At 43.4% G+C, this 24292-nt stretch overlaps 1 protein-coding gene across 1 annotated transcript in view; it reads left to right on the plus strand.

The window, feature by feature from the left end:
• Window positions 1–24292, plus strand: part of gpc4 (glypican 4) — a 170935-nt gene that overhangs the window by 84191 nt on the left and 62452 nt on the right. The window contains exons 5-6 of the mRNA XM_073057738.1: window positions 5710–5840; window positions 17599–17742. Coding sequence (XP_072913839.1) covers window positions 5710–5840; window positions 17599–17742 — 275 coding nt within the window. The remainder of the gene's footprint in view (window positions 1–5709; window positions 5841–17598; window positions 17743–24292) is intronic.

Consider the following 24292-nt stretch of genomic DNA (forward strand, 5'->3'; position numbering starts at 1 on the left):
ATCAATGTCCTAGACAGCTTAATACAACCTTGAACTCGATAACCCATCTGATGATGTCTGCCTATGTTGTTACTTTCAAGGAACTATTTATCCCTACTCTGTGCTACAACACTCCTAGGGCCCTGCCATTCATTGTGTTTGTTCCCCGATGATTGAGATCGTGTTGTAACCTTAGACAACCATCTTCACTGTCCTGTATATCACCAGTGCTGCAGATGCTGAAAATCTTAAGTAACATGCACAATGCTGGAGGAACTCAGAAACTCAGGCAGCATCATGGAGAGGAATAAACAGTTGATGTTTCCAGCGGCAACCTTTAAATAAGACTTCATCAGGGTGTTTGCCCAAAACATCAATTGTTTATTCCCTTCCATACATGCTGCCTGAACTGCTGAGTTCCTCCAGAATTTTGTATGTATTAATTAAATACATTCCCTTCCAATCTGTTAATCTACATGACAAAGGACAGTGGACACTGCACTAAGGGTAAGCAAAACTCTAGAACATAGAAAATTACAGCACATTACAGACCCTTTGGCCCACAATGTTGTGCTGACCATGTAACCTATTCTAGAAACTGCCTGGAATTTCACAAGTGCATAGCCCTCTATTTTTCTAAGTTCCATGTACCTATCTATGAGGCTCTTAAAAGACCCTATTGTATCCACATCCACCACCGCCACCAACGGTGCATTCCACGCACCCACTACTCTCTGTGTGATAAACTTACTCCTGACATCCCCTTAGTACTTAATTCCAAGCACCTTAAAACTGTGTTAGCCATTTCAGCCCTGGGAAAAAGTCTCTGACTATCCACACGATCAATGCCTCTCATCATCTTATACACCTTTATCAGGTCACCTCTCATCTTCCATCGTCCCATCATTCCAAGGAGAAAAGGCCAAGTTCACTCAACATATTCTCATAGAGCATGCTCCCAATCCAGGCAACATCCTTGCAAATCTCCTCTGCATTATCTCTATAGTATCCACATCCTTTCTATAGTGGGGTGACCAGCACTGAACACAGTACTCCAAGTGGGGTCTGACCAAGGTCTTGTATAGCTGTAACATTACTTAATGGCTTTTGAACTCAGTCCCATGGTTGATGATTATGTTTAGAGCCTTTTTTAAACAGTGGAGCAACATTGGCTATCCTGCAATCCTCCAATACCTCACCTGTTCCTGAGGCTGATTTAAATATCTCTGCTAGGGCCCTGGTAATTACTGCTCTTGCTCCCTGTAGGGTCCGAGGCAACACCTTGTCAGGCCCTGGTGATTTATCCAACCTGACATGCCTTGTGGCGGCTGCAATTACCAGCTGTACCATCAACCGGGAATATTAAAGTGTTTTGTAGCCGACCATCCTCCTGATAATCTGGTAAATGACTGAGCTGTTGTATTACACCAGCCTAATAGATGGGACTGGATAATTGGATTGTTCCATTCTGCTACAGCCAGAGGGGTGTTCTCTGGAGCTGCTAAATTTATGCCATATCTTTTTAAGGAGAGGAATGTTTTCTCTCCCCTGCAATTTTACTATGGACTGGCCAGCATCAAATATAAACCCACAGTCAGGAGATGAGTGGTGTTTCTTGGTTTTAGAAGTATTTACTATGTTGTTGTAACCAAATTCTGTTTAGCTAATTCAAGTTTAGACTCTAGAACAGTTTTGTTGAGTTTGTAAACATTTTGGGTAAAAAAGCCCCTACTTTTTTCACCTTTACCTGCTCTCCCAGTTTTATGCTTACCCTGGTCCTTCACATGCCTTAAGACAGTAAATACCTCCTCCTCTGTAATCTGTATAGAGTCCATGAAGTTGATGCCACTTTGCCTCATTTTTATAGACTCTTGTGTCTGTCTCCTGAGTAAATACAGGTGCAAAACATTCATTCAAGATCTCTCCCCCATCTCTGTTGGCTGCATGCATAAATTACCATTCTGGTCTTCCTTTTGCTCTTAACATATCTGTAGAAGCCCTTGGGATTCTCCTTCACCTAGCCCTCCTGCCAATCAGCCACTGCTTTATCCATGCTAGAATCTTTCCTGTAATACCATGGGCATGTAGATTGTAAAGCAGCCTCATGTATGGCACCTTGTCAAAGGCCTGAAAATCCAAGGAACACAACATCAACCGATTCTCCTTTGTGTATCCTGCTTTGTTCTTATTCAAAGAATTACAACAGATTTGTCAGACAAGATTTTCCTTGAGGAAACCAACCTGACTATGGCCTATTTTATCATGTACATTCAAGTACCCTGACACCTCATCCTTCATAATTGACTCCAACATCTTCCCAACCACTGAGGGTAGACTAACTGGCTGATAGTTTCCTTTCTTCTGCTTCTTTCTCTCTTTGAAGAGTGGAGTGACATTTGCAATTTTCCATTCTTCTGGAACCATTCCAGAAAACATTGAATCTTGCCAGATCATTACTAATGCCATGCTCCCCAATCCAGGCAACATTCTTGTAAATCTCCTCTGCACCCTTTCTATGGCTTCCACATACTTCCTGTAGTGAGGCGATCAGAACGATCCATAGTACTCCAAGTGGGGTCTGACCAGGGTCCTATATAGCTGCAACATTACCTTTCAGCTCCTAAATTCAATTTCACGATCGATGAAGGCCAATACACTGTATGCCTTCTTAACTACAGTCGACCTTCACAGCTGCTTTGAGCGTCTTATGGACTTGGAACCCAACATCCCTCTGATCCTCTGCACTGCCAAGAGTCTTACCATCAATCCTGTATTCTGCAATCATATTTGACCTACCAAAATGAACCACCTCACACTTATGTGAACACACCTAACAAACTCCACCCCATCTAAACCCCTTGCTCTAGGAGATGCTAATCTATATTTGGGAAATTAAAACCTCCCACCACAACAACCCTGTTATTATTACACTTTTCCAGAATCTGTCTCCCTATCTGTCTTACCATCAATCCTGTATTCTGCCATCATCCTTGACCTACCAAAATAAACCACTTCACACTTATCTGTGTTGAACTCCAACTGCCACCCACAGAGACTCCGTAGACAATCCCTCCATGGCCTCCACCTTTTCTGCAGCTATGACACTATCTCTGATCAACAGAGCCATGCCCCCACCTCTTTTGCCTCCCTCCCTCTCTCTCTTTTCTGAAACACCTAAAACCCAGCACTTGAAGTAAGCAATCCTGTCCCTGAGCCATCCAAGTCTCTGTAATGGCCACCACATCATATCCCCAAGTACTGATCCACACTCTAAGCTCATCTGCTTTGTTCATAACATTACTTGCATTAAAATAGACACATCTCAAGCCTTCGGTCCGAGTGCATCCCTTCTCTATCACCTGCCTGTCCTCCCTCTCGCACTGTCTACAAGCATTCTCTATTTGTGAGCCAACATCCTCTTCCCCAGTCTCTTCAGTTCGGTTCACACCCCCAACAATTCTAGTTTAAAGTCTCCCCAGTAGCCTTAGCAAACCTTCCCGCCAGGATATTGGTCCCCCTGGGATTCAAGTGCAACCCGTCCTCTTTGTACAGGTCACACCTGCCCCAGAAGAGGTCCCAATGATCCAGAAATCTGAATCCCTGCCCCCTGCTCCAATCCCTCAGCCACGCATTTATCCTCCACCTCATCCTATTTCTATTCTCACTGTCGCATGGCACAGGCAGTAATCCAGAGATTATTACCTTTGTGGTCCTGTTTCTCAACTTCCTTCCTAACTCCCTGTAGTCTTTTTTCAGGACCTCTTCCCTTTTCCTACCTATGTCATTGGTAATAATATGTATCACGACCTCTGACTGTTCTCCCACCGCAGGGTATCTTGGACGCGATCTAAAACATCCCAGACCCTGGCATCTGGGAGGCAAACTACCATCCAAGTTTCTTTCCTGTGTCCACAGAATCTACTGTCTGAGCCCCTAACTATAGAGTCCCCTATCACTACTGCCTTCCTCTTCCTTTCCCTACCCTTTTGAGCCACAGGGCCAAACTCTGTGCCAGAGGCACGACCATTGTTACTTCCCCCAAGTAGGCTGTTCCCCCCACACCCCCAATTATTGCCAAGGGGTACAGTCACAGGGGTACTCTCTAGTTCCTGACTCTTCCCCTTCCCCCTCCTGACTGTGACCCACTTGTCTGTCTCCCGAGGCCTTGGTGTGACCATCTGCTTATAACTCCTCTCTATCACCTCCTTGCTCTCCCTGACTAGACGAAGGTTATCGTGCTGCATCTCCAGTTCCCTAACTCGGTCCTTCAGGAGCTGCAGCTCGACACATTGGGTGCAGATATGGCTGTCCGGGAGGCTGGGATACTCCAGGACTTCCCACATCGGACACCGAGCACAGAAAACTGGCCTCACACACATACTTCCTACCTCGCCTCGTCCCATTACCGCCTAAGCCCATTGAGCCAAAGCCCTACGACTCTGCTGCCCATTGGATATGGCTGCCTTCTTTTTAAACCTTTTGCACTCTACTGGCTGACGTCACATGCCTGCGCAGTCTCGCATCTCTTTAACCCGAGTAGTAAAAACAAAACAACTCCCTTTGCTTCGAAAAATCGGCAGTTCACTCGCAGCCTTCTTGCTCCGAATTAAACCTGACTTTGGGTGTCTTTTTTATCGGGCAGGACATCTCTGTAACTCACACCCCCAATCTCATCTCATTGATTGGAACACCTGACTCCAAATAGCTTTTATAGAAAGTATTACCCCAGAGGTTCACAAACTTTTTCCAACAAATACATGTAATATTGGACCATTTTTCTGCTAAATGAACAAGTTTTTTGTGTTATTTATTTAATAGGGTTTTAGGACATGTGAGGATCTGATCAAATTTTAGGTTACATTTATACAGAAATAAAGAAAATTGTATAGGGTTCACAAACTTTCTAACACCACTGTACATGGACCATGACTTCTGGCTGTCACCCTCCCACTTAAGTTCATTATGTGCAGCTGGGTGTTACGATCATAAAAATATGTTTAAAAAGGACAATGATACCCTTGTTGGCCCCGTCAAAGTTTCTGCATCCTAGCACAGTACTGTCTTACCAGAAGGTTCTGTTCATCGCAATCTACGAATGAGCATAGAGCAGATATTTCAAACTGGTTACAGGGATTGCAGTAACTAGGTTATGTTGGAGAAATTCAGGTTATTCTTTTGAGAGCAAAGTAGTAGATAGGAAATTTAACACAGATGTATAGGATTGTGATGGGTTCATCAAGCTTACAGATTTCAACCAAATTAATTCTTTTTCCTTTCTTTTAATGGTGTAATTTTTAATCAGAATTTGCCATCATCTTTCTGTTTGTACTGCCTGCCATTTTGAGTATTTCTAGCATTTTGTGTTTTATTTCAAGTTCCACAATCTACGACGTTTTGTCTTAAGCTGTGATGTTTATGTGAAATTGTGTTTCCATTTGCCAGATGTAGGGGTAGGGGCATGGAAATCTGTAGAATTTTTTCATGCTGAGATGATAACGTAGAACTCTGTCTTTGAAGACTGGCAAGACTGTTGACAATCAAAAGTGTTGTTTAGCTGTCACGGTGTAGTGATGTGGTTACTGGTGGGTTGTTCAACAGAGAGTCACAGTGCAGTATGATGTGGCTATAGGTGGGTTGTTTAACAGCGAATCTGCGTAGACTCATCTGTGTTGTGATTCAGTAAGCCTATTTGAATAGTTTCTGTTCACCTCCATTTTTATAAAAAAACAGATTCAATGCTGATGGTTGCAGAGAGATTGGAAGGACCATTCAACATTGAAGCAGTCATGGACCCCATTGATGTTAAGATTTCTGATGCAATCATGAACATGCAGGAGAACAGTATACATATCTCTGAAAAGGTATGAATGGGCTTTGTTGTCTCACACTGTCTAACATAGATTTACAGCCAAGTAGATATTTCCGGTACGCTTTTCAGAATCACATAGCTTGAAACTCTGTAGCCTGGCATTGCGTCCACCAGTTCCTGTGGTCTGACATGTTTTGAATCTATAATGCAGATCTACACTGATTAATTATAAGATCTAAAACTAAGCTCTATATTGATTTGTAGCTAATTAACCAACCAATGCAAGTTTTGTGATCTCAGCTGACACCGTTTGCAATTAATGGAAACCTTGGTTTACAGACGGTTCTTGGAACCCTTGTGTGATGCAGGGGAGTCAATATTTAAAAACAGTTGTCCCACTCAGGTAAGTGTAAGTCATGCATTTCAGAAAAGCAAACCAGGATAGGACTTTCACAGTGAATGACAGGGCTCTGGGAAGTGTTGCTTAACAGAGAGTACAGGTATGTGGTTCTCTGAAAATGGTGTCACAAGTAGACAGGATGGGGAGAAGGCTTTTGGCATGCTGGCCTTCATTGTTCAGAGCAGTATGCATAGGAGTTGGGATGTTAAGTTGCAATTATGAAAGATGTTGGTGAGCTCGCATTTAAAATATTGTGTTCAGTTTTGGTCATCTTGCCTTTAAGCTGGGAAGAGTGCAAAGGAAATTTGTGAGGATGTTGAGAGAGTGAGTTATGAAACAGTGTTGAACAAGGTGGGATTTTTTCATTGAAGTGTTGAAGAATGAGGGGTGACCGTATAGAATCATAAGGGGCATAAATGAAATGAAAAAGCACAGACTTTTTCCTTGGTTTGGGGAATCAGGAGCTAGAGGGCATACTTTTAAGGTGAGAGGAGAGAGACTTCACTGGAACTTGAAGGATAACCTTTTCATCCAGCAGGTGGTCCATCTATGGAACGAGCTGTCAGCGGCTGATCAGTCAATGGAATGATAGGGTGGTCTGTCTATGGAATGAGCTGTCAGAGGCTAATCAGTCTGTGGAACGGAGCTCTTAGACGGTGGTCTGTCTATGTAATGAGCTGTCAGGGTGGTCCGTCTATGGAATGAGCTGTCAGAAGGTGGTCATTCTATGGAACGAGAGGGTGGAAAGTTTGGAACGAGCTGTCAGAGGGTGGTCAGTCTATGGAACGGACTTTCAGAGGGTGGACAGTCTCTGTGGAATGAGAGGATGGTCAGTACCCAGAGAAATTGATGGTAGGAGAACATTGCATTTACAATGCCATAAGATTGACTTCAACAGCACAAAACTACTTGTCATTGGAGTACCGTGCAGATGCAACAGAAGTGTTCCTGCACAGGTCCAGCGAAGAGCTTTAAAAATCCAGTCCTATAAAAGAGAGGTACCGCCTAGCGGAGCGGTCATCATGAGAGTGGTCGTCGTCAGAGTAGTCTGAGGCAGAGTAGTAAGGCTTTGGCTCAACATGTCTTTGGCGAGTACAGTCAGAGGCAAGGTAAGTAGGTAAGTTCATTAATTTCTTATTTAAATCTTGAGAGTATAGGAGGTGTGTCTACAGAGCCAGTAGTCTGTTCTGTGTGGCAGATGTGGGATTTCCAGGCGACTTCCAGCCTCCCCAATGGCCACATCTTCACCAGGTGCATTGAGATACAGGTCCTTAGAGACTGTTAGGGAACTGGAGCTGCAGCTTGATGACTTTCCGCATGTTAGGGAAAATAAAGCAGTGATAGACAGGAGTTATAGGGAGGTAGTCACCTCAAAGCTACAGGAGACATAACTGGGTGACTGTCAGGAGAGGGAAGGGAGAACATTGGATAGTGGAGAGCACCCCCGAGGCCGTCCCTCCTCAACAATAAGTACTCCATTTTGAGTGCTGTTGGGGGGGGGGCCTATCTGGGGGAAGCCACAGTGGTCATGCTTTTGTCACTTAATCTGGTTTCGTAGCTCAGAAGGGTAAGGATATGAAGAGGATGGCAGCAGTAATTGGGGATTATATAGTCAGGGGGACAGATATGATTCTGTGGTCGCGAAAGGGAAACATGGATGGTAGTTTGCCTCCCAGGTGCCAGGTAGAATGGCAGAACAGACTCGATGGGCCAGATGGCCTACTCCTGCTCCTATTTCTTATGTTCTTATTAATGAAAATACAAAAAAGGTGCAAAGGGACTTGCAGGTTGAGTCTATGGTGAGGAAGGCAAATGGAATGTTAGCATTCATTTCAAGAATACTAGAATATAAAAGCAAGAATATAATGTTGAAACTTTATAAAGCACTGGTGAGGCCTCACTTGGAGTGTTGTGAGCAGTTTTGGGCCCCTTAGAAAGGATGTACTTAAACTAGAGCTGGTTCAAAGGACAAAGACGAAAATGATTCCAGGTTTGAACAGCTTGTCATATGTGGAACATTTGATGGCTCTGTGCCTGAGTTCTCTGGAATTCAGAAGAATGAGGGGTGACCTCATTGAAACCTATCGAATGGTGAAAGGCCTTGATGAGTGGATGTGGAGAGGATGTCTCCTATGGTGGGAGAGTCTGAGACCAGATGACACAGCCTCAGTAGAGGGGTGTCCTTTTAGAATGGAGATGAGTAGGAATTTCTTTAGCCAGAGAGTGGTGAATCTGTGGAGATCAAGTCATTGGGTATATTTAAGGCTGAGGTTGTTAGATTCTTGATTGGTCAAGGCATGAAGAAACATGGCGAGAAGGTAGGAGAATGAGGCTGAGAGGAAAAATGGATCAGCCATGATGAAATGGTAGAGCGAACTTGATGGGTCAGATGGCCATTTTGCTCATATGTCTTATGGTCTTATATTCAGTGATGCATTTAATTAGTTCACCACATCGTGGGCAAAGGGCCTGTTCCTGTGCTGTACTATTCTGTGTTCACATGGACCCATTCTTGATGCAGTGGATGAATTTAGTAAATCATGAAATCCATTTCAAAGACAAGAATATCAAATTGATTCAAAGCAAAAAGGCTGCGAGTGGAACGTCGGAGGGGATTTCCAGAGAGAAGGCATTTTACTACTCAGGGTAAAGAGAGGCAAGAAGGTTGGCCTGTGTGACAGCGGGAGAGTATAAAAAGTGAACAGATTGAGAGGGGTAAGGTAATTTCTTTGGTAGTTTGAACAGGGCACAACTGTGCAAGCGCATGAACGCTGGCTTGTGAGATAGCAGGGGAGTTTAAAAAGTGAGCAGATTAACGAAGCGGGTGATGGAGTAGTGGGAGACAGAGTAGGAAGGCTTTGGCTCCAGAGGCTTCAGCGAGCAGAGGCTGAGGATGAGCTTGCTCCCAGTCAGGTAAGGCCGGGTAAGCTCCTTTAAATAATCAAATTAGCTTAGAAGTAGGAAATGGAGGCAGCATTTAGGGCTGTTGGGTGCTCCGTTTGCAGTATGTGGGAAGTCAGGGCAAGCACAATTGTCCCTGATGACTAAACCTGTAAAAGGTGCATCCAGCTGCAGCTCCTGACAAACCGAGTTAGGGAACTGGAGCTGGATGAAATTCGGATCATTCGTGAGGCAGAGAAATAGACAGGAGTTTCAGGGAGATAGTCATCCCTAAGAGTTAGGAGACGGGTAGCTGGGTGACTGTCAGGAGAGGGAAGGGGAATAGACAGGAAGAGCAGAGCACCCCTGTGGCTGTTCTCATCAACAATAAGTATACCATTTTGGATACTGTTGGCGGGGACGACCTGCCAGGGACAAGTTGTAGTGGTCGCGTCTCTGGCACCGAGACTGGACCCTTAGCTCAGAAGGGAAGGAGGGAAGAGAGGAGAGCAGTAGTGATAGGGGATTTGGTAGTTAGGGGATAGATAAGAGGTTCCGTGGGAGAGATCGAGAATCCCGGATGGTCTGTTGCCGCCCTGCTGCCAGGGTCCGCGATATCTCGGATCGAGTTCTCAATATTTTCAAGAGGGAGTGTGAGCAGCCGGATGTCGTGGTCCATGTATGGACCAATGACGTGGGTAGGAAGAAGGAGGAGGTCCTGCAAAGAGAGTTTAGGGAGTTAGGTGCAAAGTTAGTTGAAGGACAGGACCTCCAGGGTTGCAATCTCAGGATTGCTACCCGTGCCCCATGCTAGCGAGGCTAGCAATAGGAAGATAGTGCAGCTAAATATGTGGCTAAGGGTGCAGGAGGGAGGGCTTCATGTTTCTGGACAATTGGGCTTTGTTCCAGGGAAGGTGGGACCTGTTCCAACAGGACAGGTTGCACCTGAACTGAAGAAGGACTAATATCTTTGTGGGAAGGTTTGCTAGTGCTGCTCCGGGGGGGGGTTAAACTAGATTTGCAGGGGGAGGGGAACCAGAGTGTTAGAGCAGATAATGAGGTGGAGGAGGATAAAGGTCATGAGAGAACTGCAAGTATAGTGCATGGAGTAAAGCCAGATCTAACCTATCAAGAGGCTTTGAGGAAAGAGAAGCAGAATAAAGAGTGTAAAAGTAGTAAGGTAGAAGGGCTAAAGTGCGTGGACTTCAATGCAAGAAGCATCAGGAACAAAGGTGACGAACTGAGAGCTTGGATACATACATGAAATTATGATGTAGTGGCCATTACAGAGACTTGGCTGGCAATTTATGGCTGTATTCCACTTGAAAAAATTACTTATAATTTAAGAGATAAATATGAAACATTTTTGAAAATTTGGCGCCCTTATTTACAAAAGACAGGATTAAATATATAGGTGCTCCGAAGATGAAATAATTGGTTACTTGGGGAAAGAAATAAATATATACTAAAGTTATTACGAACTCCATGGAGCATGTGGGGATCCTCCAATATCCAGGCATTCCTTTTTTTTTCTTTCTTATTTTTTTAATAGGGATGTTAGGGGGGAGGGGTTAAGGGGAGGGGGGCTGGGTGACACTTTTTTTTTCATACACATTTATTCTGTAACTATTTGAAAACAATAAAAAAAGTTTTAAAAAAAAGAGACTTGGCTGGCACCAGGGCGGGAATGGATTCTCAATATTTCTGGATTTCAGTGTTTTAAAAGGGATAGAGAGGGGGGAGAAAGGGGAGGAGGGGTGGTATTATTGGTCAGGGATACTATTACAGCAACAGAAAGGGTGTGTAATGTAGCAGGATCCTTTTTTGGGTCAATATGGGTGGAAGTCAGAAACAGGAAGGGAGCAGTTACTCTGTTGGGAGTATTCTCGAGGCCCCCTGTTAGCAGCAGAGATACCGAGGGACAGATTTTGGAAAGGTGCAAAAATAACAGGGTTGTTATCATTGGTGACTTTAACTTCCCTAATATTGACTGGCACCTGATTAGTTCCAATGGTTTAGATGGGGCAGAGTTTGTTAAGTGTGTCCAGGATGGATTCCTGTCACAGTATGTTGACAGGCCGACTAGAGGGAATGCCATACTGGATCTAGTATTAGGTAATGAACCAGGTCAGGTCACAGATCTGTCAGTGGGTGAGCATCTGGGGGACAGTGACCACTGCTCCTTGGCCTTTAGCATTATCATGCAAAAGGATAGAATCAGAGAAGACAGGAAAATTTTTAATTGGTGAAGGGCAAATTATGTGGCTATAAGGCTAGAACTTGTGGGTGTGAATTGGGATGATGTTTTTGCAGGGAAATGTACTATGGACATGTGGTCGATGTTTAGGGATCTCTTGCAGGATGTTAGGGATAAATTTGTTCTCGTGTGAAAGATAAAGAATGGTAGGGTGAAGGAACCATGGGTAACAAGTGAGGTGGAAAATCTAGTCAGGTGGAAGAAGGCAGAATACATGAGGTTTAGGAAGCAAAGATGGGTCTATTGAGGAATATAGGGTAGCAAGAAAGGAGCTTAAGAAGGGGCTGAGGAGAGTAAGAAGGGGACATGAGAAGGCCTTGGCAAGTAGGGTAAAGGAAGACCCCAAGGCATTCTTTAATTATGTGAAGAACAAAGAGATTACAGGAGTGAAGGTAGGACCGATTAGAGATAAAGGTCGGAATATGTGCCTGGAGGCTGTGGAACTGAGCGAGGTCCTCAATGAATACTTCTCTTCGGTATTCACCAATGAGAGGGAACTTGATGACGGTGAGGACAATATGAGTGAGGTTGAAGTTCTGGAGCATATTGATATTAAGGAGAGGAGGCGTTGGAGTTGTTAAACTACATTGGGACGGATAAGTCCCTGGGGCCTGACGGAATATTCCCCAGGCTGCTCCACAAGGCAAGGGAAGAGATTGCTGAGCCTCTGGATAGGATCTTTATGTCTTTGTTGTCCACGGGAATGGTATCGGTGGACTGGAGGGAGGCGAATGTTGTCCTCTTGTTCAAAAAAGGTAGTAGGGATAGTCCAGGTAATTATAGACCAGTGAGCCTTTCGTCTGTGGTGGGAAAGCTGTTGGAAAAGATTCTTAGAGATAGGATCTATGGGCATTTAGAGAATCATGGTCTGATCAGGGACAGTCAGCATGGCTTTGTGAAGGAAAGATTGTCTCTAACAAGCCTGATAGAGTTCTTTGAGGAGGTGACCAGGCATATAGATGAGGGTAGTGCAGTGGATGTGATCTACATGGATTTTAGTAAGGCATTTGACAAGGTACCACACAGTAGGCTTATTAAGAAAGTCAGAAGGCATGGGATCCAGTGAAGTTTGGCCAGGTGGGTTCAGAATTAGCTTGCCTGCAGAAGGCAGAGGGTCGTGGTGGAGGAAGTACATTTGAATTGGAGGGTTGTGACTAGTGGTATCCCACAAGGATCAGTTCTGGGACCTCTACTTTTCATGATTTTTATTAACGACCTTGATGTGGGGGTAGAAGGATGGGTTGGCAAGTTTGCAGATGACACAAAGGTTGATGGTGTTGTAGATAGTGTAGAGGATTGTCAAAGATTGCAGAGAGACATTGATAGGATGCAGAAGTGGGCTGAGAAGTGGCAGACGGAGTTCATCCCGGAGAAGTGTGAGGTGGTACACTTTAAAAGGACAAACTCCAAGGCAGAGTACAAAGTAAATTGCAGGATACTTGGTAGTGTGGAGGAGCAGAGCGATCTGGGGGTACATGTCCACAGATCCCTGAGAATTGCCTCTCAGGTAGATAGGGTAGTTAAGAAAGTTTATGGAGTGTTAGCTTTCATAAGTCGAAGGATAGAGTTTAAGAATCGTGAGGTAATGATGCAGCTCTATAAAACTCTGGTTAGGCCACACTTGGAGTACTGTGTCCAGTTCTGGTCACCTCACTATATAGGAAGGATGTGCAAGCTTTGGAAAGAGTACAGAAGAGATTTACCAGGATGCTGCCTGGTTTAAAGAGTATGCATTATGATCCGAAATTAAGGGAGCTAGGGCTTTGCTCTTTGGAGAGAAGAAGGATGAGAGGAGACGTGATAGAGGTATACAAGATATTAAGTGGAATAGATAGAGTGGACAACCACACCTCTTCCCTAGGGCACCACTGCTCAATACAAGAGGACATGGCTTTAAGGTAAGGGGTGGGAAGTTCAAGGGGGACATTAGAGGAAGGTTTTTTACTCAGAGAGTGGTTGGTGCATGGAATGCACTGCCTGAGTCCGTGGTGGAGGCAGAAAGACTAGTGAAATTTAAGAGACTACTAGACAGGTATATGGAGGAATTTAAGGTCGGGGGATATATGGGATGCAGGGTTTAGGGGTCAGCACAACATTGTGGGCCGAAGGGCCTGTACTGAGCTGTACTATTCTATGTTCTCTGTTCTAAGACTGTGCAGGCGCATGACATCAGCCAGTAGAGAGTGGGAAGAGTTTAAAAATGCAAGGACTCTTCAGCCGTTTTAGATTTGAAGCAAGATGGCTGTGAGTGGAACGTCGGAAGGGCTTTCCGGAGCGAGGGCATTTTATTGCTCGGGGTAAACAGAGGCAAGACTGCGCAGGCACTTGACATCACCCAGTAGAGAGCGGGAAGAGTATAAAAATAAAACTGCCGTATACAGCGGGCAGTGTTCGGAGCTGGCAGCAGAGAGAGAGTGTCGCAGAGTAAAAGGGCTTTGGCTCAAAAGGGGCTTCGGTGAAAGTCAAGGTGAAGAACTGATTCACAGAGGCTCACAGATAACAGTCTTCGACTTCCCCAACGGACTCTTCCCTTTCTCCCGTGGTCCTCTCACTAACATCGGTTGCTCTGCCATGGCAAGTGAGCTCAGACCTATGCCATGCTCCTCCTGTGACATATGGGAACTCAGGGAGGCTGACAGTGTCCCTGAAGACTACGTGTGCAGGAAGTGTGTCCAGCTGCAGCTCCTGATAGACCGCATGGCAGCACTGGAGCTGCGCATGGACTCACTTTGGAGAATCTGAGATGCTGAGAATGTTGTGGATAGCACATTTAATGAGTTGGTTACACCGCAGTTTAAGGATATAAGGAAAGATAGGGAATGGGTGACCAACAGGAAGAGTAGTAGCAGGAAGGTAGTACAGGAGTCTCCTGTGGTCCATCTGCCTCCAAAACAGATATACCGCTTTGGAGTCTGCTGGGGGAGATGGCTCATCAGGTGAAGGCATCAGTAGCCAGGATCATGGCACAATGGGTGGCTCTGCTGCGCATGAGGGCAAAAAAGGGAGTGGCGGAGCTGTTGTGGTAGGGGATTTCATGGTAAGGGGAATAGAGAGGAGTTTCTGTGGCTGCAAACGGGACTCCCATATGGTACGTTGCCTCCCGGGTAGAAGGGTCAGAGATGTCTCGGAGAGGCTGCAGGGCATTCTGAAAGGGGAGGGTGAGCAGCCAGCTGTCGTGGTGCATGTAGGTACTAACGATATTGGAAGAAAGTGGGATGAGGTCATACAAGCTGAATTTAGGGAGGTAGGAGATAAATTAAAGAGTAGGACCTCAAAGGTAATCATCTTGAGATTATTACCGGTGCCATGTGCTAGCCAGAGTTGGAATAGCAGGATAGCTAGAATGAATATGTGGCTTGAGTGGTGGTGCAGGAAGGAGGGTTTCAGCTTCTTGGGGCATTGGAACCGCTCCTGGGGGAAGTGGGACCAGTACCATCTGGACGGTCTACATCTGGGCAGGGCCGGGATTAATATCCTAGGGAGATTGTCTGCTAGTGCTGTTGGGGAGGCATTAAACTAATATGGCAAGGGGATGGGAACCCACACAGAAAAGAAGAGGGAAGGGAAATTGTGGCACAGATCAGTACCAAGGCATATAATTTAGTGGCCATTACAGAAACCTGGTTGCAAGGTGAAGATGACTGGGAATTAAATATCCACGTGACTCAAGTATTACGGAAAGATAAGCAGGAAGACAGAGGAGGTGGGGTGGCGCTCCTGATTAGGAATGAGATCAGGGCAATTGTGAGAAACAATATAAGATCTATGGAGCAGTATGTTGAGTCCGTCTGGATAGAGATTAAGAATAGTAAAGGGAAAAAAATCACTGGTGGGTGTTGTCTATAGGCCACCTAATAAAGATATTGCAGTGGCAGAGGCGATTAACCAAGAAATAACTGAGGTTTGTAAGAATGGAACAGCAGTTGTCATGGGGGATTTTAACTTCCACATAGATTGGGTGAATCAGGTTGGTCAAGGAAGTCTTGGAGGACTTCATAGAATGCATCCGTGATGCCTTTCTTGAGCAGCATGTTAGCGAACCTACAAGCGAAAATACTACCTTAGATCTAGTCCTATGCAATGAGACAGGTAAGATTACTACAACGGGATGAGGGAGGAGTTGGCTAATGTGGATTGGGAGCACAGGCTATTTGGTAGGACAGTTGAGGAACAGTGGAATACTTTCAAAGAGATTTTTCACAGTGCTCGACAGAAGTATATTCCAGTCAAAAGTAAGGACAGTAAGTGTGGGGAGAGCCAGCCTTAGATAGCTAAGGAAATAAAAGATTGTATCAAATTAAAAGCTCATGTGTACAAAGTTGCAAAGAGTAGTGGGAGACTGGAGGATTGGGAAAACTTTAAAAAGCAACGAAGAACAACTAAGCAAGAAATAAGGAAAGGGAAGATAGAGTATGAAAGTAAACTAGCACAAAATATAAAAACAGATAGCAAAAGTATTTATAAATATATAAAGCAGAGGGGAGTGGCTATAGTCAACGTAGGTCCCCTGGAGGACGAGAAGGGGAAATTAATATTGGGTGATAAGGAAATGGTTGAGGTATTGAACGACTATTTTGTGTTGGTCTTCACGGTGGAGGATATGCCAAAGAAGGATGTTATGGACGAAATGGGAGGTGAGGATCTTGATAAAATAACTGTCACTAAAGAAATAGTGATGAGCAAACTAGAGAGCCTAAAGGTAGATAAGTCCCCTGGTCCTGATGGGATGCATCCCTGGGTGCTGAAGGAATTGGCAGAGGTTATAGCAGATGCATTGGTAATCATTTATCAAAACTCCCTAGACTCTGGGCAGCTCCTGGCGGATTGGAAGCAAATGTCACGCCACTTTTTTAAAAAGGATGTAGGCAAAAGACGGGCAACTATAGGCCAGTTAGCTTAACATCTGTAGTCTGGAAAATGCTTGAGGCTGTCATTGAGGAAGAAATAGCAAAACATTTAGAAAGGAGTGGTTCCATTAGACAGATGCAGCATGGATTCAGAAATGGCAGGTCCTGTTTGACAAACTTACTGAAGTTCTTTGAGGACATAATGAGTGCAGTGGATAGAGGGGATCAGGTGGATGTCGAATACTTGGATTTCCAGATAAGGTGCCGTATAAGAGACTTATAAATAAGATACCGATGCATGGAGTAGGAGGAAGTGTATTGGCATCAATGGTGGATTGGTTAACCGATAGAAGGCAGAGAGTTGGTATAAATGGTTGTTTCTCCAGTTGGCAGTCGGTGGTGAATGGGGTACCGCAGGAGTCAGTACTGGGCCCGTAGCTGTTTACCATTTACATTGATGATTTGGAAGAGGGGACTGACTGTAGCATAGCAAAATTTGCTGATGACACTAAACTGAGTGGAAAAGCAATTTGTACAGAGGATGTGGGATATAGATAGGTTAAGTGAGTGGGCCAAGGTCTGGCAGATGGAATACAACATCGGTAAATGCAAGATCATCCACTTTGGAAGGAATAATAGAAGAGCAGATTATTATTTAAATGGTGAAGATTGCAGCATGCTGTTGTGCAGAGGGACTTGGGAGTGCTTGTTCATGAATTGCAAAATTCATTACAACGGGTTATTAAGAAGGCAAGTGGAATGTTGGCCTTCATTGCAAGAGGGATTGAATTCAAGAGCAGGGAGGTCATGCTGCGACTATGTAGGGTACTTGTGAGGCTGCACCTGGAGTACTGTGTACAGTTTTGGTTTCCATACTTGAGGAAGGATATACTGGCTTTGGAGGCAGTGCAGAGGAGGTTCACCAGGTTGATTTCAGGGATGAAGGAGTTAACCTATGAGGAGAGATTGAGTCGCCTGGGACTATACTCTCTGGAGTTCAGAAGAAGGAGAGGGGATCTTATAGAAACACACAAAATTTTGAAAGGGATAGATAAGATAGAAGTAGCAAAGTTGTTTCCATTGGTAGGTGAGAGTAGAACTAGGGGACATTGCCTCAAGATTCAGGGGAGAAGATTTAGGACAGAGATGAGGAGAAACTGTTTTTCCCAGAGAGTGGTGAATCTGTGGAATTCTCTGCCCAAGGAAGCAGTTGAGGCTTCCTCACTAAATATATTTAAGAAATAGTTAAGTTTTTACATAGTAAGGGAATTAAAGGGTTATGGGGAAAAGGCAGGTAGATGGAGCTGACTTTACATTCAGATCAGCTGTGGGCAGATGGATGGGCCGGATGGCCTACTCCTGCTGCTATCTCTTATGTTCTTATGACTGTTTATATTTAATTTATTATTAATTTTATTCATTCCAGGCATTTCAGGGATGTGGAAAACCCAAGTCTCTACCTGTGAGCCGTTTGACTCGATCCGTAACAGATGGGTTTAATCCAAGATTTCGCCCCTACAGTCCTGAAGAGCGTCCTACAACTGCAGCTGGCACAAGCCTTGACAGACTGGTAAGTTCTCAAATTCTGATTGCATGCCATTGTACTTGCCCACAACAGGTGGTCCTGTATCTAATGAATAACCAGTTAGTAACAAGATAGGTTCAGTTTTATGTGGTGGAATGAAAAATTGGGAAGAAAAGAATCTAATTAAGCCATTCAACTCCTTTGCTTCTTAACTGTTTTACAATCAGATCAGCTATGAGTTAATGGGCATCGGGCTTGAGGGACCAAATGGCCTGCTGCTGCTTCAAATTCATATGTTCATCTGTGACCGAACTCCATTGTGCTCAGCTCTGTCACATATCCTTCAGTACCTTTAGAAAACAAAATCTCTGAAATGAAAGCAAAAAAAAGGTCTTGTGAATCTTCTACACCTTTTCCAGCACAATAACATCCTTATAGTATTGGAACCAGAACTGCAGACACTGTTCTGGTTACAGGTCTCAACAATGAGCTTAGAGCATGGATCAGTACTTGGAGCAATCATGTGGTGGCCATTACAGAGACTTGGATGGCTCGGAGACAGGAATGGTTACTTCAAGTGTCGGGTTTTAGATGTTTCAGAAAGGACAGGGAGGGAGGCAAAAGAGCTGGGGGGTGGCACTGTTGATCAGAGATAGTGTCACGGATGCAGAAAAGGTGGACGTCATGGAGGGATTGTCTACGGATTCTTTGTGGGTGGAGGTTAGGAACAGGAAGGGGTCAATAACTCTACTGGGTGTTTTTTATAGGCCACCCAATAGTAACGGGTATCAAGGAGCAGATAGGGAAACAGATCCTGGAAATGTGTAATAATAACAGAGTTGTTATGGTGGGAGATTTTAATTTCCCAAATATCGATTGGCATCTCCCTAGAGCAAGGGGTTTAGATGGGGTGGAGTTTATTAGGTGTGTTCAGGAAGGTTTCTTGACACAATATGTAGATAAGCCCACAAGAGGAGAGACTGTACTTGATTTGGTATTCGGAAATGAACCTGGTCAGGTGTCAGATCTGTCAGTGGGAGAGTATTTTGGAGATAGTGATCAAAATTCTGTCTCCTTTTCAATAGCATTGGAGAAAGATAGGAACAGACAAGTTAGAAAAGCGTTTAATTGGATTAAGGGGAATTATGAGGCTATCAGGCAGGAACTTGGAAGCTTAAATTGGGAACAGATGTTCTCAAAGAAAAAAAACATAGAAAAACATACAAAACATAGAAAACCTACAGCAGAATACAGGCCCTTCGGCCGACAAGGTTGTGACGAACATGTCCCTACCCAAGAAATTGCTAGGCTTACCTATGGCCTTCCCTTTTTCTAAGCTCCATGTACCTATTCAAAAGTCTCTTTAAAGACCCTATTGTATTTGCCTCCACCACCTTTGCCGGCAGCACATTCCACACACTCACTACTCTGAGTAAAATAACCTACCCCTGACATCTCCACTGTACCTACTCCCCAGCACCTTAAACCTGTGTCCTCTTGTGGCAACCATTTCAGCGCTGGGAAAAAGCCTCCTACTATCCACACGATCAATGCCTTTCGTCATCTTGTACACCTCTATCAGGTCACCTCTCATCCTTCTTTGCTCCAAGGAGAAAAGGCCAAGTTCACTCAACCTATCCTCATAAGGCATGCTCCCCAATCCAGGCAACATCCTTGTAGATCCCCTCTTCACCCTTTCTATGGCTTCCACATCCTTCCTGTAGTGAGGCAACCAAAACTGAGCACAGTACTCCAAGTGGGGAGCTGGAAGTCGAAAGAGCCCACTGCGTGCTTGTCCCGAAACCTACTCAGGATAGAAAGCCACGCTCAATAATACTTAAATTCCTTCGGTACAGCACCAAGGCGGAGATTCTACGAAGGGCTTGGGGTAAGAAGAGAGTGTTTTTAGAGGATAAATTAATATATTTCGACCAAGATTACCCCCCCCCCCCCCCCGCGGTCCTCCAGAAACACAAAGAATACTCTGAAGTAAAGCGAGTACTAAAGCAAAATAAGATTAGATTTCAACCTCCGTACCCTGCTAAACTTAGAGTGTTTTATGACAACGGGACGCGGTTGTACCAGACAGTGGAAGAGGCGACTACAGACATGAAGGCTAGAGGGTTGCCCGTCAGCATGACCAAAACGAGGGAAAGCCAGGCTGAGGAATTATCCCGCACTGCTTCGGAAATAGTGCGAGAATCGAGAAGGCAGGAGACGGGAGGAGGCCAAGAGAAATATATCAGGAAGAGACCAGGAGTTTCCCAAAGACAGTCCTCACCCCCATCAGAAGAGCCATAAGGTTTGGCTAACTTTAAAAATGTTGAGAAGCGAAACAGAAACAAAAGTACACAGTGATATACCTATCTCGAGAAATACTTATTATAATGTGGATTTTATATTACTTGTTATTCTTTATTCGCTCATTTACTCCTTTTTCCCCACCAAAATTAGAATATATATATGTGTGCATATATGTGTATGTATGTAATGTGTGTGTGTGTGTGTGTGCGTATATATATATATATAGGAGGCGTACACAGGGAAATCATTTCTGTGTAATGGATTTGTTCACTGACTTTAATGAATACTGCAATGGGGCCCTCAACTCACAAGTAGGAGGGGTTATCTCCCACAGCTAGACATTTCCTCCAGCTCAATGCAGGGTCATCTACTAGAGACCTCAGCCTTGGAATCACACGTTCGTTGCCATTTTTGTTATTATTTGCGTTTCCTGGTTCTTATTTGTTCAGGGAGTAGATCGATTGTTTTGTTCTAATTTCAATGATACATTGACAGATAAATACAGATGGCTAAGGACAAGGTAAAATTCATTTATTTTAATGTCAATTGGCTATTAAATCCAATCAAACGTAAGAGAATTTTATCCAAAATGAAAAAAAAACAAGCCCAGGTAGTATATTTACAGGAAGCTCATTTAAGTGATAATGAGCATAAAGAACTAAAGAGAATGGGCTTCACTAATCTGTTTTTCTCCTCGTATAAATCAGGACATAGGAGGGGAGTTGCTATTCTTATCTCAAGTAAGCTAAATTTTGAAAAAGTATTCGAAATGGGAGATAAAGAGGGCAGATATATTCTGGTAAGGGGGAATATTGACGGCAATTCAGTTACTCTATTGAATATATACACACCCCCGGGAAGTGATATTGGTTTCTTTCAGAAAATTACTGATATTATGGTAATGGAAGCAGAAGGTCTCCTGATATGTGGGGGAGACTTAAATTTACAATTACAACCAAACTTAGACTCTTCCAATAGAAAAACCTATGAAACAAAATCTTTACATAAGAAAGTTAATACACTTTTTGAGGATGTTGCTTTAATTGATATATGGAGGGACCTTTTCCCTGACAGAAGGGATTACACTCATTTTTCTGCTCCCCATTCTGTATGTACAAGAATAGACTATTTCATAACATTTGGAAAAGACAAAGACAAAATAAACACCTGTGGAATTGGGACAATAGATGTAAGTGACCATGCACCTATATATTTATCTGTTGATTTTGACCTACAACCAAAGAATACTATTTGAAAAGTAAATTCAAGTCTACTCAATGATCCGTACTTTAAGGAATGAATTAAAAAAGAAATTGGGCTCTACTTAGAATTTAATGATAATGGAGAGGTTTCACCTCCCATTTTATGGGATACTCTGAAGGCGATCTTAAGAGGGAAAATTATAGCAATATCTTCATATAAGAAAAAATAAGGAATAAAACATTAGAGGAATTACAAAATAGGCTGAAGGAACTAGAGAAAAAACACAAATTGAATTTGGCACAGGATACATTGGGGAAATTAAAAGAATTAGGAATGAAATAAATAATTTGGCTACGCAAGAAATCAGGAAAAACTTAATGTTTCTGAAATAGAGGCATTATGAAAGTGGATCGAAATCTATGAAAATCCTGGCGTGGAAACTGAAAGAAAAGATAGCAGAAAATACAATTCCTAGAATTAGGGACCCAAGAATGAAAATGATAAAAGAATAAGCTAAGTGAAGTTCAAGAAGCTTTTGAAGTGTTTTACAAAATGTTATATTTCAAAGTTCCAGAGGGAAGCATAACCCAAATTGACACCTTCTTGAGTTCTCTAGAGTTACCTACATTAAGCGAAGAACAAAATAGAACGATGACTGCTGACATAATTGAAGTTGAATTAAAAGCTGCAATTAGTAGGCTTAAATTAAGCAAGTCACCAGGATCAGATGGGGATATGGCAGAGTGGTACAAAGAATTTAAAAATGAGTTAATTCCTGTTTTACTCCCCACACTGAACTGGGCTCTAAAATGCCACCCAGTTGGAAGGAAGCGATAATCTCAGCTATACGGAAAGAAGACAAGGATAAAATGGAATGCGGTCATTTAGATCAATATCCATTCTTAATGTAGATTATAGGTTATTTACCTCCATCATGGCCAAACAATTAGAGGAGTTTCTACCCATACTGATACGTAACGATCAGACAGGTTTATACGACAACGTCAGACACAAGACAATATACGAAGGACACTTCACATTATGGATCATATACAAAAAAATAAAATCAAAGCAATAGTGATAAGTGTGGACGCTGAAAAAGCATTTGATTCGGTTAATTGGAATTTTCTTTACAGAGTTTTACATAGATTTGGTTTCCAAGACACAATTATTAAAACTATACAGACACTATATGATAATCCTACTGCTAGGATTAAAATCAATGGATATTTATCAAATAGTCTTACCCTAGAAAGGGGCACGAGACAGGGTTGGGCATGGTCACCACTACTCTTCGCGTTATATCTGGAACCATTAGCTCAATACATCAGACAAAGTGAAGATATCAGGGGAATTACTATTAAAGGGACAGAGCATAAATTGGCTTGTTATGCGGATGACATTTTGATCTATCTAGGGCAACCAACATACTCTTTACCTAAATTGATGCAATCCTTTGAACAATATGGTCAATTATCAGGATACAAGATCAACATAGATAAAACCCAATTACTTTCATATTACTATAGCCCACCAAGAGAAATTGGAAGTCGATACCCCTGGGCATGGCACACAGAGTCTTTCAAATATTTGGGCATCATTATGCCAAAAGATTTGGCAAAATTATCAGCATGTAATTATCAGCCTTTATGTAAAAAAATTAAGGAAGATGTGGCAAGATGGAACTTGATTCCTTTTTTCAGTCTCAGTTCAAGGATTGAGTCTATTAAATGAATATACTGCCCAGACTTTTATATCTTTTTCAGACCCTACCAATAGAGATTAATCAAAATCAATTCAATGAATGGAACAAGATGCTTTCAAGATATAGTTCATTGCACCATGGGTGGCTCTGCGGCACAGGAGGGAAGGAAACTGAGTGGGAGAGCTATAGTGATAGGGGATTCAATTGTAAGGGGAATAGATAGGCGTTTCTGCGGCCGCAAACGAGACTCCAGGATGGTATGTTGCCTCCCTGGTGCAAGGGTCAAGGATGTCTCTGAGCAGCTGCAGGACATTCTGGAATGGGAGGGTGAACAGCTAGTGGTCGTGGTGCACATAGGTACCAACAATATAGGTAAAAAACGGGATGAGGTCCTACAAGGTGAATTTAGGGAGTTAGGAGATATATTTAAAAAGTAGGACCACAAAGGTACTACTCTCTGGATTACTACCAGTGCTACATGCTAGTCAGAGTAGAAATAGGAGGATATTTCAGATGAATACGTGGCTTGAAAAATGGTGCAAGGGGGAGGGATTCAAATTTCTGGGGCATTGGAACCAGTTCTGGGGGAGGTGGGACCAGTATAAACAGGACGGTCTGCACCTGGGCTGGACTGGAACCAATGTCCTAGGGGGAGCGTTTGCTACTGCTGTTCAGGAGGCTTTAAACTAATGTGGTAGGGGGAAGGGAACAAGTGTAGAGAGACAGAGGGGTGTAAAATGAGGGTAGAAGCAAAAAGTAGTAAGGAGAAAAGTAAAAGTGGCAGACAGGCAAATCCAGGGCAAAAATCAAAAAGGGCCACTTTTCAACATAATTGTATAAGGGCTAAGAGTGTTGTAAAAACAAGCCTGAAGACTTTGTGTGTCAATGCGAGGAGCATTTGTAACAAGGTGGATGAATTGAATGTGCAGATAGTTATTAATGAATATGATATAGTTGGGATCACAGAGACATGGCTCCAGGGTGACCAAGGATGGGAGCTCAACATCCAGGGATATTCAATATTCAGTAGGGATAGACAGGAAAGAAAAGGAGGTGGGGTAACATTGCTGGTTAGAGAGGAGATTAACACAATAGAAAGGAAGGACATTAGCCTGGAGGATGTGGAATCAATATGGGTAGAGCTGCATAACACCAAGGGGCAGAAAACGCTGGTGGGAGTTGTGTACAGGCCACCTAACAGTAGTAGTGAGGTTGGGGATGGCATTAAACAGGAAATTGGACATGCATGCAATAAAGAAACAGTAGTTATAATGGGTGACTTCAATCTACATATAGATTGGGTGAACCAAATTGGTAAGGGTGCTGAGGAAGAGGATTTCTTGGAATGTATGTGGAATGGTTTTCTGAACCAACATGTTGAGG

This window comes from Hemitrygon akajei, chromosome 10 (assembly GCF_048418815.1).
Source record: "Hemitrygon akajei chromosome 10, sHemAka1.3, whole genome shotgun sequence".
In the NCBI taxonomy this organism is placed as follows: Eukaryota; Metazoa; Chordata; class Chondrichthyes; order Myliobatiformes; family Dasyatidae; genus Hemitrygon; species Hemitrygon akajei.